At 39.8% G+C, this 18,752-nt stretch overlaps 2 protein-coding genes across 4 annotated transcripts in view; both read left to right on the top strand.

The window, feature by feature from the left end:
* MOSMO (modulator of smoothened) overlaps positions 1-17,100 on the top strand; it is a 35,383-nt gene extending 18,283 nt beyond the window's left edge. Inside the window, exons 2-3 of the mRNA XM_068908664.1 lie at positions 4,074-4,286; positions 13,147-17,100. Coding sequence (XP_068764765.1) covers positions 4,074-4,286; positions 13,147-13,331 — 398 coding nt within the window. The 3' untranslated portion in view covers positions 13,332-17,100. The remainder of the gene's footprint in view (positions 1-4,073; positions 4,287-13,146) is intronic.
* Positions 17,101-17,433: 333 nt separating this feature from the next.
* Positions 17,434-18,752, top strand: part of VWA3A (von Willebrand factor A domain containing 3A) — a 47,595-nt gene continuing 46,276 nt past the window's right edge. The window contains exons 1-4 of one of the 3 annotated variants that reach the window (XM_068908510.1): positions 17,436-17,638; positions 17,877-17,960; positions 18,199-18,319; positions 18,561-18,685. In XM_068908510.1, coding sequence (XP_068764611.1) covers positions 17,896-17,960; positions 18,199-18,319; positions 18,561-18,685 — 311 coding nt within the window. In that variant the 5' untranslated portion in view covers positions 17,436-17,638; positions 17,877-17,895. Of the gene's footprint in view, positions 17,961-18,198; positions 18,320-18,560; positions 18,686-18,752 lie in introns of all 3 variants that reach the window. The other 2 variants (XM_009683380.2, XM_068908509.1) reach the window with 2 other exon arrangements.

The following is an 18,752-nucleotide window of genomic DNA, read 5'->3' as shown; positions in this document are numbered from 1 at the left end:
CTGTCCAGCAACTGTTTGCGTCCTTGCTTTGGAGATGGACCAAGATAAACACATAAACCCACTCTTTTGAATTCTGTGGCAAATAAGGACTCTTTTTCCACGCCAAAGAACAGCCTTACTTGTGGAACCAGAGGGTATGTGTGTGTAGGTATGAGTCTGTCTGGCTGAGCGATTCTAGCTGGCTCACATGAGGTTCTGTGGCCTCAGGGGTTGATTCGCTACGGGTCCAGTCTTCTGCTGAAGTCTGCGTTCAACAGCAGGTTTGTCACTACGGGAGCAAGCTATGAAGTTTAATTTCCTTACAGGTCACTTTATGTACACAGCAGTGGTATACAAGCAAGGTAACCCTGTGTAGAGAATTAAGCTTGAACTTAAACTAAACTTATGAATACCTAATGAGCTTGTTTCACCTTTGAGCAACCTTTAGAAATAGTCTACAAACTTTTGTCTGCCCTCCTGCTATCTCCGAAGAGTCCGCAGACTCAGGGTTCAAATCCCTGAATAGTGTATCTACTTCAATTTTGCAATCAGGAAGAATGCTTAAGAGATGGTACTAAGTATGTGTTAGCAAAAGCTAAACTATGAAGTAAAGTTCTGTACTGTTCCTCCAAAATAGTAGATCGTGAATTTTATTTGCTGATGCTTTGAAAATCTATTTAAAAAATAAAAAAAGAAAAAGGTTGGAACATCACACTCAGGCACCAGAAGTGATGTACTTAACCATCCGGGAGATCTTGCTCTGAGTGGTTCCTTACAATTAGCTTTGCGTCTTCAAAATAAATGCTACCCTGGTGCTCACAATTCGGAGGTTTAACCTGTTCTCTTTTTTTTTTTTTAGTTGTGTTTTTTGGGAGAAAATTAGCCTTTGGAAGAGTAGCTTGACAGCAAAACGCTGGCTCTGAACAACAACAGTTCAAAATGGAGTTCTTCTCTAAATATGGCACTACAGGGCTTAGCTTTGGTCCCCTCTGTATCTGACTTGTCAAATGTGCTCATTTCACTAGAAAAATGTCTTTTATATACATGGAGTTCAGTAGGCTGCATCTGAATTCTGAAAGATGAGTTAGTTGTCTCTTTCTAATGCAGCCTCACCTATAGTAACTGTTTTGCAGTCCAAAGTAAGGCTCTTGGTGACCACGTTGCTTATGGTGGATGTGCAGGTATGTGCCTAATTGGAAGGAAAGAAACAATTTTGTTAATACACAAAATGGAATAGAATCCAGCACAGTGGTTCTTAGCAGTGTTGATTTTGCCAAAGTTAAAGTGTACTAAGTGCGTTATTATCACTGAATTCAGAAGAGGTCCCTGAATCCAGGGAACAGATTTGTTGAGCACATGATGTAACATTTATGAAGTCATTTTTTAGTTTAGAACTGCAGTTTAGGCAATGCTGACTTTTGCTAGAAGTATAGCAAAATTGTGTCTCAATCCTTGTCTTGCAGAGTGATTGGGATTAATTTCCTGTTCTACGATCTATGATACTGCAGTGGATGGCTCTTCATCTCAAAACTACAAGAAACTACTTAGCATTTTGGATAAGGTTCTGCAACGTGTGTGTTTCAGGGATATCGACTTGTAAGGACATAGGCACAACTCCCCTCTATCTTGCAGTTAATGTAAAACTAAAACATTATAGGCTACAAAAAAGAACCTGAGAAGCAATTCATGTGAAACTGGGTACTGTACAGGTATGCGAGCTCTGCAAGATTACCTGTGTAATTCTGGCTGAGTGCTCTGTAATCCTGGTGTAGAGCAATGGTCTGATTGATGTATATCTTGAATAGAAACTGCCAGTTTTGTGGTTTTATAATTGTCAGTTTTGTAACTGACACCTTTTTTTCCTAAGGTTTTTGCTTAAGTTTGTAGTTGAAAATTCATCTCTGAATCTTTCTGCTGATGAATATGTAATTAAAGGGGCGTATTTGAATAGAGCTAAAAATGTTGAGCCTAAACAAAGGTTACAGAAAGCTTTCAAAAGAATTGATTCCTTAACATTTTTGCTCTTGGTTCTTCACCTCCTCTAGGAGTGTGCTAGAAGCACTAGATCTAACATAACATGGTATTCTGCCTCCTAACATAGTGATCCTGGGCTCACAAACTGATTCTGCTGGTGTTCATTGCCAAGGTAAAAGCCAACAGGACCTGTACACTTGCAGAAACTGGCTCCAAGGTCCTAGGACAGCCATACTAAGACTTGCTAAGACCCTTTTGACTATTGGCTTACTTTTTTGTTTCATGTTTTTTTCAAAAAAGAAGATAAAAAGTATGACAGTTGTTTCTCCCTCCAAAAAACATGCTGAACCAACCTCAGTTTCCAAGTCTCATTGTAATAATATTTCTAAGTTTTCCCTATTTTAAACAGTTCAACTGTAACAATATTTATTTACAATAATTTATGGAACATGATGTTCATTTTAATATTATCCACTTGTGATTTTTACTTCTAATTTAGATAAAGGGCAGTTGTGATTATTTCAGACAAAGATTTAGAAAAGGGGACAAAATTGAGAAATACGTAACTTATTGTTTAAGAGACACTGTAAAAAACAATTTTAATATTTCATGTTAATTTGGTGTTAAAATTTACCAAATAAAGATAACTTCACTATTAAAGCCTATTAAGAGCTTTTTTTAAGAGTCTTGAAAACGCTAAATTGGATTTTAAGTCAGAACTATTTGGATTTAACAGGAAATATCTCATATTGTGCTGCTTACAAAATTCTGCATGTTGTGATGTGTCTTACACTCAGCCCATTAGTGGCCTTCCAATTTGCTACTGGAGGAATCAACTACAATTTTAAAATTATTTTGGTTTGCTTTTCTGGTAGACTGCCGCTGTGACAAAACATTATTGTTCCTATAACAGTCTCACCTGTTCTCTGCGACCTTTTCCACTAGTAATGTAGATATCCCAGTTTGTGTGTTTGGTGACTCTTGTTAGCTGTCAAACGAATTGACCTAAGTCTCTTGCATAGAAAGACGCTTAAAGACTCTGTCAAGAGGTATATTTTTGAAAAATGTATTTAAAATCCAAGTGTGATAAAAATGCAAAGTCCGCTGCAGGGCTTTGTGGATTAAAGCTGTATTTACAGATGAGGGGTAAAAAAGCATTAGACAATTAAAAGCATTTTAGGGTGCTGCAGTCCATTGGAGGGCTCTTTCAGTTCATTTTCCTTCCTATGTGCTTTTGTTAGATGACAAAAGTGTTTCTTCTTGCATGCATGAGGAAATGATCCTACCTACAGCCCACTTACCACTGTAGCTGATACTGGCAGGCTTTTTAGGCAAACTTTATTCCTCTGGTTAGACCTGGAATGCCACTTAAGAGCCAAGTACAGCTTGTAGCCATCTCACTTCAGCTTGTGCAAGTGTACAAGCTTGTATACATCTGGAGTGCTGTGGTCCAAATCTGGGCTCCCCAGTACAAGAAAGACATGGGTTCACTGGGCTGAGATCCAGAGAAGGGCCACAAAGATGATTAAAGGACTGGAGCACCTCTCATATGGGGAGAGGTTGAGAGAGCTAGGACTGTTTAGCCTGGAGAACAGATGGCTCGGGGGGTCCTTATCAATGTTTATAAATATCTGATGGGAAGGTATAAAGAGGATGGGGCCAGACTCTTCTCAGTGGTGCCCAGTGACAGGACAAGAGATGACGGACACAAACTGAAACACTGGAAATTCCACTTGAACATAAGAAAACGCTTTACTGTAAAGGTGGTTGAACATTAGAAAAGGTTGTCCAGAGAAGCTGTGGAGTCTCCATCCTTGGAGATATTCAAAAGCCGCCTGGATGTGGTCTTGGGCAACCTGCTTTAGCTGGCCCTGCTTCAGCAGGGGGTTGGACCAGATAATCTCTAGAGGTCCCTTGCAACCTCAATTATTCTGTGATTCTGTAACCTAAAGATACATGTTTAAAAGCATGCTGCTCTTATCCTCTGTGTTTGAAAGGCCTACTGAGGCTGATCAAAGAAAGAATCCCGTTTTTGGACAATGCTGAGTTTTGGTTTGCCATTGAGCACCCCTCAGAGAGGGTTTTGAAAGTTTATTTGCCTCTCTGCTATGTATTTTCAGGTGCTCTCACAGTTGGCCTTGTGCGACAGTGTCAAACCATCCATGGACGTGACAGGACCTGTATTCCTCCACGGCTGCCTCCTGAGTGGGTCACTACATTATTTTTCATCATTATGGGAATCATTTCACTAACTGTCACATGTGGTTTGCTGGTGGCTTCCCACTGGCGAAGAGAAGCTACTAAATATGCCCGCTGGATAGCATTCACTGGAAGTAAGTGACTTCAGCTATACAGTTGACCTGTATGCAGGATGAACTGGTGGAGTCTAGAACAACACTACCAAAGGGCAAATTAAGTTGTCGTACGGTGTTGTCAGGGAACAGTGGTAGAAGGGCCGTTCTTCTGAAAAATATTCTTTCTCTTTAAATACCATGTTTGAGAGAAAAATAAGATAACTTCAACATTCAAGAGGTTTGCTATCTTAAGTGACCGATAATTGAGGGAGATTAACAGTTTGTGGGTCAAGGGTCAGAGAAAGGAAGGCCTCATATTCCCTGACCCCTTTACCTTCCTTGGGCAGTGCCATTAACTGACCCAAGAAAATGAGCAGGGATTGAAGAGGTCAGTCCTAAAGCATGTGACTGATGATCTTTCATCCCTCTCCACTCCCATATGTCCAGTAATTCCTTCTAAAAGAATTGAATGACTTAAAATTCCCTCTGCTAGAAAGAGGAAGCAGTTGATGGATCTGAGACTTACTACAGTCTGAAATTCATCCCTCCTTGAGGTGTCTCATGAATACCTCATGAGGGGTTGATGCTGGTTCAGTCCCGCTTTATGCTCACAACGGGTGTTTTATTTGGAATATCTGCATCCTAATTGGCTATGCAGGAGGATTGCCCACTGCAGAGCATCTGCTCTGCTTCATAGCACTGAGACTTTTTCTTCCACTAAGTGACCCGCAGCAGTGCCTTAGCTGGAGGAGGAGTATTAGTGTTTTTCTGCCTCCCTTGATTCTGTTCCATGTGAGCACCAGCATAAATCCTCATGGCCCAGGCTAAGCCTCCTCTAGCAGCCCTATGTTTCTGCAGAGGGGAACCTATCCTATGGCTCCTGTTATAAAAAGTAAGGGGCATAACTTTCAAACTTCCTTTTCTTGGGGGATGCGTGTGTGTGTGTGTGTGCGCGCGTGTGTGTGTTTGTGTGTTACAGGCTTAGCTCAACTGTGAAATGGTGCCTTAATGGTGGGGATGACAGCATGAAAAAACCCAAAACCTGAGAGCTTTTAAATTGGCTTGAATTATGATATAATGCTAAAGGTAGCCTGAATGCTAACTAGACAGTGCAATCTTGTAGTTTACACAGATGTAAATATGGTTTAATGGGGGTCTGTGACATCTAATATGAATGAGAGCTAAACTTGTTTTGGGGGAGGGGGCGACAACATAAAAAGCATTCGGCTTCAACAGAGGCACACTGAGACGCTTGTACAATCAAAGCCGTCCTTCTGACAACTTTGCTACATGGCATATTAAATTGATAGTGCAGTTCTTGCAGACAATAGAGCTATTGAAATGCTGAATCCATTGTGATTGACTTTTATTTTCCAGTGAATGATTAAAATACCAGACATAAGTATTACTGACTGTTCCATCCCAACTTTTTCAGTGGCCCTGGTTTATCTGTACATATTTCATGTACATCCAATGTGTGCAGGGAGGGTTTAAACTCAAAATGCCACATAAAATTAAGATGCTTACAGTGAGCTGAACTCAAAGCTCCAAGGGAGGGTGATTTTTATTTGAGTACTATATATTAATATTTTATGCCATAGTTCATTAACTGAGGGTTTTTTCTTAATTCACAGCTTGTATTTCGGGCTTTATATATTTTGCTTTTTTTTTTTTTTTTTTTTAAATATCTCCAATCATTAAATGCTTGCATCTTTAGTTTTCTACAACTGTGATGGTTGATTCAGCCAAAAATTCTGATGCCCTAAAGCTGCTTTTTCCTTTAGATTCCTTTAGGCTTCCAACATGTCCTTTATTAAAAGTCTAAATATAGAAGGACATTGCTTTATTTCAGCACTTACTTTTGCCTTTTTGTTATGAGATATAATGAAACATATTAATTAGGTTTGTTCCCTTGCAACTCAGAATTATTCATAATTCTGTTAAGATGTGATCACTGTATTTATCTCCAATTTATTTATCTGCAATACATAAGAGTCTGTGACCTTTGTATTCCTGTTAACAATGATTATGGTAAATTTTATTGCTTAACTCACATATAAGAAAAGTCACTTATGGAAAAGAAGTGAATGGAAGGCAGATCTCCTTATTTTTCAAACAGTTGATAAGAGTGACTTCTATGATTCATTGGATGGCAACCCTAATTAGAAATCTATTTATAGATTACTATTAGTGAAACATAAAGACATGTGGAATAAACTTGGAATACCGTGAAAAGGTCCTTCCTGTGAAATGCCAAAGTGTTGTATTATGAAAACACATGTAACTCATTAGAAGAGGGTAGGGAAAACATCCTAGTTGTATAATATCTCTTCTGCAGCCAATTTCAAGACTCAACAGCCGAGTACAGACTACTAGCACATATTCTTCTCACCAAACTTTCTGAACGCAATGCAGGACGTGCTGTCTTAGGTGGCAGTAAAATCTGCTAGGGTTGGCAAAGGCAGCTCTGGGACTCGCAACTCCATTCTTTCCAAATGCAAGGAGGTGTACTTTAAATCATTGTATCTAAGGGCGAAGGAATCTTCCTGCTCAGCCCTCTCCTTCCAACTCTGACAGCAGCAAGGAGAACCTGGTAAGAGGTTGCTCTTTCCCAGTTTCTGCTGGAATTTGACCCAACTGGGTAGAGTCAGTTTGTATCTAGATTCTCTCTGAGCCCTTCTGTCCAAGGTGGGGGAATGCTGCTCAGAGAAGTCATGAGAAAGTCTCTTCCTACCCCTAGATGACTGTCTGAAATACCTCTTTTTGGAGGAAGATGAAGACCTCCCTTGCAGAAGAGAAAGGTCTTGGAAGTGCAGACCCCTGTAGCTGTTCTAACACCCCCACATAGGGAAAGAAAAGCTACCTGATTCCCTTGTCTTGATTCATGACAGTCAGCTAGGGACCGTTTGATGTTTTTCTCAAATTATATATATCTGTGGAGTACAATCATACAAACATTCCTCAGCGCTTGGTTCCTTTGCTCACTTTACAGAGCACAGTATGGTAATTCAGGGAAGAAGAGTCCAGGTCATAAACTAGTGCTGATTGCTCTGGCATGCCTATACCAACCCCTTCAAAGAGAAACAAAGGTAGGATGGAGATTTTCTGCTACACCTAAAAGATCAAGATAGTATGGGTTTGGAAGCTGTTTTGGATTGAGGCGACTTAATATCCAGGCAGCTTGTCTCAGTTTCTGTGGCGGTCTGCAGTTTTCACTTTGATTTCTTACTGTTGTAATGGCTGTGGATTGGATCCATAGGTCCTTGAGTGACTGTCTTCACAAATGACCCTCTGTACTCAGCAGATTTTGTTTCTGGTACTGACTTAGGCAGAGGAAGCTGCTTGCTTTTCTTTCTGTTTCTGGCAAAGATCACAAGGGAGTAGCTCTCCTGCAGTATGAATCAGAACTTTTTTTTCTCAGCAGATAACTGTTTCTCTCCTTGGTAGATCATATTTCTTAATTATATTGAGAATAAGGTTTGTAGTTTTCTTAAGAAAAACTAACTGCGCTTTTTGGCTTCTTACACTTCTTGTGGAATTTTTGCTTGTAATCTTGTAATGGCTCCAAATTTCAGCAATGCACCTACAATCAGTTACTGCTGAGAGTGATCCTGTTGCCCTTGTATAGCTAAGGGACATATGAAGGACACAGGTTTGATCTGTCAATCCTCTGTTGTATATACCTCTAAGGGGATGCACCCAAGAGAGTATTTACTAAATACCTTTTGTATCCTTCCACAGCTATTGGTGATTCTGTTGCACAGAAACTTGTCTTTCTGGCTTCCCTGTGAAAGGGCTTTGTGGAGAGCAGAGGTATTTCCCTCCTCCAGATCATACTGTGAGTGACAGAAGTCTTCTAAAGGCAAATGCAGTTTTCTTTTTTTTTGCTACAGAGAAGTGTCTTTCAAGTATGACAGTTTTCCTACCAATGTGATCGGTATTTTTACCTTGGGCATAGATACCATCAAAGCTATCATTGCGGTTTGAGTCCTGTTAACTTTAATGCCAAATTCGCACAATGTAATGAAAATGAATTCCTTCTTGGTATTCTTGGTACTGCTTGGGTCTTTACGTGCAGCTTCTTCCAAGAAAGAAGCATTGCAAACTCATAGCTGTGCCTATGCCTCATGTGTTGGTAGCAGCCAAAGATCTGGTCAGTTATTCCATTGCATGGTATCATTTACCTGCTGCTCAGGTATGAGCTAATGGCCTATTACTATCTCAGTTTCTATACCTAACTAGGCCTCTAACATAGTGATGTAGTGACATAAGTTGGTAGCAGACAAGTACCTAGCTTTGGAATTGTTCCAGGTATCTCTCAAACTGCTCCTTTTTTGCTAGTCCTACTTTAAATTTATCCGAACTACTTTCCTTTTCAGAGTGGTTGTTATGCCATCTTCTGTTTTAGAAGATAGGATGTGATGAGCCTGTGAGAAATCGTAAATGTTGCAATCCCTTCCCCCCTACCCCCCTCAGTGTGTTCCTAGGGACAGGTACTGTTAGGTTCCCTAATTAGAAACTCTATCGAGAGCTTATTGTCTGTGGCAGCCACCTAGCTGGTCTTCTGTATATTGTAACAATCTTGGCTACTGCAGGAATCCACAGAATATCCCACAAAACTTGCTTCCATCTTACAGAGATTCAGGTCTTCACTATCTGCTCAACTAGAAAGGGAATTCTGTTTCTGCCACCACTGGAATAGATGCTCCTCTGAGATGTTTCAAGGGAGGAGATGTGTCAGGGGAGATGCTGGACAGAACGCTTGATCATATTTCTGCCTTCTTTCCAGGAGCTACCAGAGATTTCAGTTATTTCCTTTGTCTGAGGATTTGAATGTTAATGAGTATAACGGACTTGATTTTGGCAATGCAAGTAGCAATGGGGCAGGACAATCACACTGTTAACTAATATTGGCTGTCCTGCAAACATCTGTCCCTGGTGCTCCCCAGTGAACAAAGTGCTTCTTGAGTTCTCAAAAGATTTGCAGCAGATGCTGGTTTCTATGTTATGCATCTGTAAAAAGGTCAGCAGGCACTACCACAAGCCTTCCTAAAGACTAGACTATAGCTTTTTCCTTCTTTTAATATGCTGTATCCTGAATTCTTTGAAGTTTATGTCATTGGATGCTCAAAACAATTTCTCGCTAAAGAATTGAAGTAACTGGTTCTTTTTTTGACAGCCACCATTCAGAAGCAGATTAGAAATTATCATATTTGTCTTAATAGAATTTGTAATCATTAGATGCCTTTTTTGCAAATTCTCCTACCCGAGGAAGAATTTGAAATCATAAGGAGTACTCCTGAGTGAAAAGTTCCTTATCAGTTGCTAGAGATGCTGCTGGAAATTCACTCAACTAATATTACCAGATATGGAGATTTACAGTTGGGTTTACAGCTTATATAAGAAATTCCTATCCTCTAGCCAACATACCTCCTTCTAAAAGAATATACGCTACGTTAGCCGAACACTTCCTGTCCTGGATTTTTTTTGTCCTTAGTTTCTATTTTTGAATGAATTTTTCGTTCAGTCTTGTCTTACTGTCTTCTCAAAACTTTTCCATAGTTCAGGCTTCCTAATTTGACATAGACTTTGGTGAATTAGGTTTTCATTTGCGGTCTCTGCAGACTAAAAGTTCAGATGGCACAAAGGAAAATTGCTTGGAAGCGTTTAGAGCAGAACATGTGCACTGCTGTTTGGAAGAGAAAAGTTGGCCAGGTACATCTGTAATAAATGTTTGAAATGAATATGCACATCAGCATTCTGCACCCTGTCTGCATGTGCAACTTAATTTTTCTCTTGTTGCCAACTGAGGGAGAGGTGAGGTAACTGCACCCTTCTGTCCTCAAGTGAGAACACAAGGAGAAACTGGGCACATGCTCCACTTGGCAGTATGGTGCCACTAGCAGGTCTCAGACCTAGCGGCACTGGTACACATACGTTCTACACACCACAAAGATCAGTGGCTTAGCAGAGACAGATAAAGATACGTTCTTCTGCCATATCCATGAGGCCACCGAAACTTTTTCAGCTCTGTAGTTCTTGGTGATAATAAAACAGATTTAATCTTGAAAGTGCAGGTGGTGTTTTCAGAATCCTAAACCTATTTCCTATGAGTGTGCTATTGTTACAGTAGAATAGAAGTTTTGCAAATAACTGGAATGCTCTTCAGGGAAAAACTGAATGTAATAGGAAACATGCTGAGTTACAATAATGTGACTCATCCTCAGAATATTGTTGAAACTGTTATTAATTATAAGTTGTGTTACTAATTGTGCATTATCAACCACTGTTTTCTGGACCACTCAAGTGTAGAGCCCTTCTGTGCTTACACAGACTTGTTCAAGAAACACTGCCCAAGGACTGTCTCTTTACCTGGGCCAGTTATTGATTAAGACACGCTTAGAAGAACATATTCTTTAAGGATTAGATTCTGTAGTAAGGAGTTATGTGGATGAATAATCATGTAGATTAAAAACTTCTGGATTATGTAAAGTTTAACATATGGTTTCTGGTTCCTTGATTTTATTCTAATAGGCAGACTAACTAGGTAGCACTGAGCAAGAATTTACTAGCTGTGCAGTTGGCCAATATTTTTTTCTTAGGGGCTCTTTTTTCCCACTTTAAAAATAATTTGCTAGTACTGTTATATTAAAAGCAAGGTACGAGCTCCCTCTAGTGGCTAATTTGATTTTTTTCTAGTAAATATTTTTATTTAGGGGAAAGGCTGATGCTAGTGTTAGCAGCTTTTGTGTAAGCTGCTTCATATGTTTGGGAATGCAAGTAACAGCTGATGTTCTGATGTGGATCATGATTTATAAAACTGATCTATTTTGTTTATGCCCAAATCGCATTGGACATTTCTTTAATTCAGATTCATCATGCCCATAACTATTCTCTTTTACAGAATGCGAGTACTTATCCTCAAGGCTGAGACCTGCACTGTGCAAATTGTAAGCTTTGAGCCTTGAGGTGTAAAAAGATGTGATAAACAGTTGGTCTTGGGTAAACATCAAGTTCATAAAAATACTGTTAGTATTGGCATGTAACGCTCTAGCAAGACAAACTGGAGCATGTATATTTAGCCAGAAAGAATGGCAGAGAAATTACATTTAAAAATATTAGAGGCTGTTCCAGCCCATCATTTCCTCATTTGAAAAGACTAGAGACTGTATTCTGTTAAGGGCTGAGAGGTCAGGTGAGCTGCTGAATTTGTTTTAGGTACCTTTGGAAACAAAAGCATCTGCAGTGCTACTTTGCACAGGAACCAGGGATTAAGGTGATGGGTATTACCGCTGCTACTGTTTTTACTGGTGCTTGTTGAAGTTTGACTTATGGGGAGGCTCAAGTAGAGAACAGAGCATCCCTAGAGTTTGTTCTGCCTGTCTGTTGTTGTGGAGGAGAGAGAAGGGAGACAAGGATAGCACCTCTGTCCCTACCTAACAAACAATGAGGAGCAGTTTGTGTTAACTGAGTGAATAAATTAGCATGTAATGCACCTTATTCAGGCAGGGGCATTGTGGATTGACTTGAATTTTCTTTTTATACAGTTAGGTTTATTTGTAGACTTTGAGGACTGAGGTGTATTTCAGTGTTCACTGTCCCTCTCGTTAGAAGATGGTCGTATGTGTATTTGTAAGTTTGGTGGGAGAATAGAACAGATTCACTGCCTCTGCCTGCCAGATATGATTTAGTTTGTTGGTTGAATGGATATTGAGAAGCCATGTTCCACTCACAATAAGAAAATGTTTGAAATAAAGTTGAAATCCGTAGAAGTGAAATAAGAATAAAGCACTAATAGTTGACCTAACTAGAGTCAGATGAAGTTCTGTGTCGTTCTAATATAGATTTAAAAAAATGTATATTCTTGAATATGCAGTCAATTCAAGAGCTAATCCTTTTTATCATGGAGGATGCCTTACCTGTTAGAGAAGCCATACTTACAAGTCATTCTTTTGGTCAAGACAGTAGAATCCTGCATATTGCCATGTTCAAATTAAACAGGGCTACTTATCCAAAGGTATCTTACAGGAATACTGAAGTTGTCATCTGGGACAGGTTACGATACTGGCTGTTGTTGTCTGTTAGATCTGAGCAGAGTACTGAAGCGTGCTGCGATCAATGTTGGTCACTGTTATCTGAAGGCCTGTGGAATCCATAATGTACTTTTAATGAATAGCTTTAATAAGGATTCTAGTTTGTTGGGGGTTTTTTTGTGTATCCACAAAGAATCAGTTGCAAGCTCAAACCATTCAAATTTTCCACTAAGATTCTTAGATTAAATTAATTGAGAAAGCTTCCTTTGGACACCAGTGAAAAATCTTAAGGATATCTCATTAAGGAAACATTCATATAGCTTAAGGAAATGGTATATTTTAATCTAAAAGAAACTGCAGTGACAAACTATCTGTTTTCTGTTTTTAGCAAAACTTACAAAAATGTAGAAAAAATTTGTTTGGAAGGGGAGGGCAACTACATTTGGAAAAAGACAACCCTTTGGTAACAGAAAAGGAGCTTCTTCAATGTTGAATGTTAGTTTTTTTACCTTGACTCTGGGGGAAAATGACACTGGAGAAATAACAAACTCTGTGATTAGACCCATGGCTAGTGGTAGAAATATATCTTCCAAATTTACATTATGTAAAGACAGTTCATGATCCATTGAACAGAACTGAAATTACAATCAAACTGGAAGTGTTTTAGTCTTTGTTTGGGAATGGACATCGGATCTTTTAAAAGCAAGATTCAGGCAGACTACTTAAGCATTTCAAGCAAGTTAGGCACTGGAATATCTCAGCTCTTCAGTTGGTCAAAATGTTTGACTTGCATTTCTGTACTGCACTATAAAGAGGTAAATATTTTGACTTTAATACAATATTGATTTTTTTTTCTTTTTTTCCAGTGATTCTATTCTGTATGGCAGCCCTAATATTTCCAATAGGATTTTACATCAATGAAGTTGGAGGTCAACCATATAAACTACCCAATAACACAGTGGTTGGGTCTTCGTATGTACTATTTGTCTTATCCATTTTCTTTACAATAGTGGGACTTCTATTTGCTGGCAAAGTTTGTTTACCTGGCTGATGAATGTCTGAACTGCAGGACTTTGTTTTGGAAAAGAGCAAGACATCAGAGTTGCATTCTCAGGCTGATGCCTAGATCAGACTATCAAACACTTAAAAGAGGAATGCTTTGACTTGTTCTCACTATGCACTTTGGATTAAAAAAGGAGAGCCTTTCCCATAACCAAATACAGACAACGTTGACTAATCTCCTGAGCATATTTAATGCAGTCAGGTCTGCACTGTGATAGGAACTAGTGAAGAATGCTTTACACTGAGAAGCATAATGCCCCACGTTACTGTACTGTTCCTGTTTTTAATGTCTAACGATTTGGAAGTCAAAGTATTTATGAACTTTGTGGTAGACCAGAGGGTTGCAGAGGAATTCAAGTGAGGCTGGCCTCGCTGTTTAGGAGATTAGTATTTTACATCTTCCTTCTGATGAGCAAAGCCTTTGGCACCAATATGGATCAATCTTGCATTACTGCACCAAGAAGCCAATAGATCAAAACATGTTCTCTAAAACATATGTAACAAGAAGAAGACATACATCCCCTCCCCCGTCATCAGCTCTAGAAAAACACTAAGGAACATTTTAGAGGGGGAATTCTTCCTTATATTTATATAAATATATATATAAATATATATATATTTTGCTGATGCAGTATACAGTGTGTGTGTATGTGTGTGTGTGTGTGTGTGTGTGTGTGTGTGTATATATATATATGTATATATGTATATGTATATACACACAAATGGTCCCTGGAAAAGAACTCAGAACGCTTTGCTAGCAAAACACTGTGGTGTGCAAAACTAGAACTCAATAGAAAAAAGCCATTTCTCTGAAGGCCACATAGCTGAGAGTCTTCAGTTTACCTCATTCTTTGTAGCAGCCCTTGATTTTAACAGTTTTTTGTAACAGGTACAAACGATCCCATGCCTTTCTAGGTGCAATTTTAAGTTAAGCTAAAATTCTTTTTATGGTAATTTATTTGTATATGAGGGTAGAAGGTGAGATCATGTCATACCTTAAAGTTAAAATCCTAATTTTGGGAAACTGACACTATTTAAATTATTAGCAACTGTTGTACAGAAAGTCTCTTTTTTCTACTGCTTTGTTACATTAACATTCGTACATGTTCAAGCACAGCAGTTTACCATAGATAAGCATTTCTCTAGCACATGTAAAATGCAATGTTTAAATACTGCAAACACTATTCCACCGTAAAGATGGATGAACTTAATTTTCGTGTGAGCATGAATTCATCTTTACAAAAACTGAGCAATATAATTCTTATATGCCTTGTTCACTAAGATTGTTATTATAAATGTGGATTTAAGGACTGTCTAAATTAGGAGTAAATATTCCTCACTAGAAGTAGCTTTATTTTTCAATACAAAAAGAAACCTTTGGATCTGTAGGTGGTGTTATACTTTGCTACGCAGTTTAACCTTCCAGAAAGTGAAATTGTTGTTAACGTCACTGGGAAGTTGCCTGCAGTATCGGTATTTATTTCCCAGTTAATCCATGGTTTCCCTTTCTGAGGTACATTATGAAAACAGAAAAATTGTTTCACGCGCTGTCTTGTTGAGCTTATTAGAGGAGCTGCAGTATTCAACTCTCATTTTTCTAAAATGTAAGTGAAAGCATACTTTATGAATGAGGATGTTGTTTTAAAAATATTAGCTGTTTCCAAAACAATCACTTACCAGATAAGCTTAAGTGTTTGAAAAGAAGACAATTTGCACAATTATTTTAAACTGTGTGCCATTCAGACCCTAATGGGTCCCTGTCCTCTGCCTCCTCCTCTTGCTCCTCCTTGCTCTTCCCCTACCAAGGAATTTTAATTGAAAAAAGTTAATTGATGATTTACATAAGTTTTTCTTTTGACATTTTTGAAAGAACTTGTCACTAGAATGCTCTGTAAGTGACTTTCTTCCAGTCAGTTCACTCACAGGTAGAAGGAAACGTTCACAGAAAACTAAATATTTCTAAAGTATTCTAACCTGTAAATAGAGCCAGATTCCTACTTTGAGCTGCTGGTTTAAATTTGATTTGGTTCCTAATTTAAGCCTTGATCTGCATGGGTAGTCTGATCCCCAGTGATGTTGGCAGAGGTGTGAATGCATGAAAGATCAAATGCCTGGTTCAGTTGCTTGATGGGTGTCCAAATTTTCAAGTGTTATCACTGGTTGTTTACTAACGTACAGTATTGACTAAAACTGAAATCATAAATTACAGTGAAAAAATAGAGCTTCTTCTTTTTGGAAATGTCAGTCTTGTAAATAGTTCTAGGAGATTTTTTCTTAACTGGAACACAGGCTTGGGGGGGGGAGAGTTTCTCAGCTGCTAAGATTTTCCCCCCCAGGCTTACTTGTTTCAGTTACAGTAACATCAGGTATACAGTGGATGTAGGCTTAGATTAAATGGATCATCATTTAATCAAAAACATAAACACTTATGTCAGAGCATACCCAGTCCGTAGCTGGCTGGAACTTTATCTGACCTGCCAATGCTACTGCTATGAATTATTAATCGATAGTATAGATTTAACTAGCAGATTGTTCAATTAGATATTTGCGCATTTGAAGTCCAGAAATAGATGGAGCCATCTGCATTTTAAAAAAACACACCCTGTAAACGAGGAGACAGCTGTCAACAGTTGCTTTTAATAAGGTCACTAAGTACTATATAGTACAGTATTAATTTATAGCAGAAAATCATATCTTGTAAACTGTATATAAAACACTGTTTTATGGTGCAATCATTTGTCAAACTTATGTCTGTTACTTTTGTTTTAAAGTTGTGTGCATTCTTTTCATACCTAAGAGCATCACTGTAAAATCTGCTGAATATTTATAGGTTTTATTTGCACAATGTTTAGTTTTAAACTACAAGAAGTTCGTACTGAACATGCCTAAACATCTGTAGACTTTTTCAATTCATGAAAAGCAAATGTTTCCATATGAATTTTCTCCAAAGGTAATCCCATGTAATATGTTGAGTGTTTACGTAAACTTTTGATTCTGCCAGCCATTACATGTAACTTTTTGAAGGACAGCTCGCTTCACACGTCATTAGAAATTCTTATTTAGCCTTTTGCTTCAAAATTCCTCACAAGGTTTGATGTCCTATCATAATTTAATTTGTGCACATTTTGTAGTTTATTTGGCGAACACCATGTAAGATCAGAAACTTGAAATACCTTCAGAAGGAGAGAACTAGTTAATTTGTCTGTATAAATCCTATAGTTGAACTCAGATGAAGTAATCCCCTGGAAGCTGTTTGTTCGGTTTTCAGTTATCTTGCTGGCAAGTGATACCATGTTATCCAACACGCTGGTAGTGCGCAGCAACACCTGAGCCCAGTCCTCTGGCTGATGTCAAAAACCGCCAGATGAGGGCCTTGCCATGTATAATACCTGTGTTTCAGAGACGTTACTTAACCACTTCAGAACACGACTGTAGATTACGGTTTGCCCAAACGAAGAGTACACGCTGTCCTTTAAAAACTTGGTGAAGGATGACAATAATGAAGGAACAGGCGGCTCGTCCTGCCTGCGAGGCAGCGGTCGCGCCCCTGCCCGAGGCCCGAGCCCGCGCCAGGCCTGCGGCCTCCCCGTCCACCCCGCCCCGCCCTTTGTTGAGGATTGTTTTCTAATTGGTTAGAACATTTTTCAATTAATGATTTCCGAACAAATGTTAATACAAAACTGTATAAAATGAACATAATTTTCTTCACTTGTATTTTTGTTATTGAGCAAGTTTATCAAAATAAATTGTCTACTAAAGCACCCGGCCCCGGCTGCGCTGACTGGAACCCGCACCCCGCCCCCTTCCCCCGCTGTGCGCACGCGCCCCTCCCGCCCCGCGCGCAGGTGTCTGCTCCTCCTGCCCCCCCGCCCCGCCCGGAAACGGCTCCGCCCCCTCCCGTCCCTCGCCGCCGGCGCCGCCCCGTCTCCCGCGGCAACGCGGCAACGCGGCGGTGGCCGCCGAGCGGGGTGGGCGCGGCGCGGCGCGCGAAGACGGGGTCGGGTGGGCGCCGCCAGGTGCCGAGGCTGCTGAGGGGGCCGGGAGCGCGCTGGGGGGAGGGGGGGCCGAGGCGTTGGCGAGGGGCGCCTGAGGGAAGGGCAGCGGGGCGGGCGCGCAGCGAGGCGGCGACGGCGGCGCCCGGCGAAGTGAAGAAAGCGGTTTAAAAATCGTCCCTCCTCCGAGTTTTTTGGGCCTGAGCGGCCGCTAGCCTCGGCCCTTGCTCCCTGGCTTGGCCTCGGCTCCTCTCTGCCGGGTGAGCTGTGGAGCCGGGCTCCTAGCAGCGGTGGATGCGTATAAGTAAGTGAATAAAACCCTTTAACAGCTCTTAGGGAATAGTTTTACCTACGTTCCCTGCAGACTGGTAATTGTAACTTCTCCCTGCAGCTGCTTTTGTTGTTTGTATTTAGCTCTTGTCGCATGTGAAATGTAATTATCGTACAAACTGCTGCCAGTCTTAACGCCTTTTAGATCATTGCCTATTCCTGATGTTTTAAGCTTTTACTCTAATATGATGTCTTTTTTTTTTTTCTTTAAGAAGGCTAAGTCTCCGTATAATGGATGCATGTACAAGGAAAATGGCACAGTTGTTGGACAATGATCAGTTTTTGGAAAAAGTGGGGTAAGGGTACTGTTACAAAATCTTCCTGGGAATGTATAAGAAGATATGGAGTAAATAACTGTAGCTCATATAAACTGTGTACTGTTTCCTTCAAAGCATTTGTGGTACATCAGGTGGAACATGTAAGCAAACGCACATAGGAAAGTTGTACTTTGGCAAACTGTTTTATAAAGGCTTTGTGACAATGTGGGAATATTATCAGTTACATAATCATCCCGTAAAGCTCACTGTCCTGTAGGGTAAGCACAAAATCCTGTCTACTGAGCAACCACCCACCATGGCAAGACTTTACCGTGACTGATCTAGAACTAGATAACGGACTGCTGGTTACACGCATCAACCAGACACATGATCTGCTGGTAAGCAAGTTTTCCTACTAAATAGAGCAACTACGCAAGTAATACGTAACGACTGTTTTGGTATTGTTTGTCCTAAAGCCTGCTTGTTGTCAGATGTGGTTTATGTCAGTGCCTGAAACTGTTTTGTTCTTGGATATGCGTTGCCTAACTGCATCCATTCTTGGGACTTGTATATTTGTAACATTTGAACAGCGCATTTCATTCCTCATGCTGCATTTAGTATTTCTCATTTGATCTATAGAGAGTGCAAATGATGAAAATGCAGTCTAAACAGGTGCAAACCACAGAAGAATGGCTAAGAAACTACAGTTTAGAAGCCTTGCAATTAACATTACAGCATCTAATAAATGAAGGCAGTGTTATTTCGTGAGTATAGTGCTGCCCTTTCTTTAACCAGTCCTAATTTGTGTACATCTCTGATACTAATTATGCA

The sequence above is a fragment of the Struthio camelus genome, chromosome 15, assembly GCF_040807025.1.
Source record: "Struthio camelus isolate bStrCam1 chromosome 15, bStrCam1.hap1, whole genome shotgun sequence".
NCBI lineage: Eukaryota > Metazoa > Chordata > Aves > Struthioniformes > Struthionidae > Struthio > Struthio camelus.
Note: the sequence above shows the minus strand (reverse complement) of the source record. Positions and strands in the feature narration are given on the sequence as shown.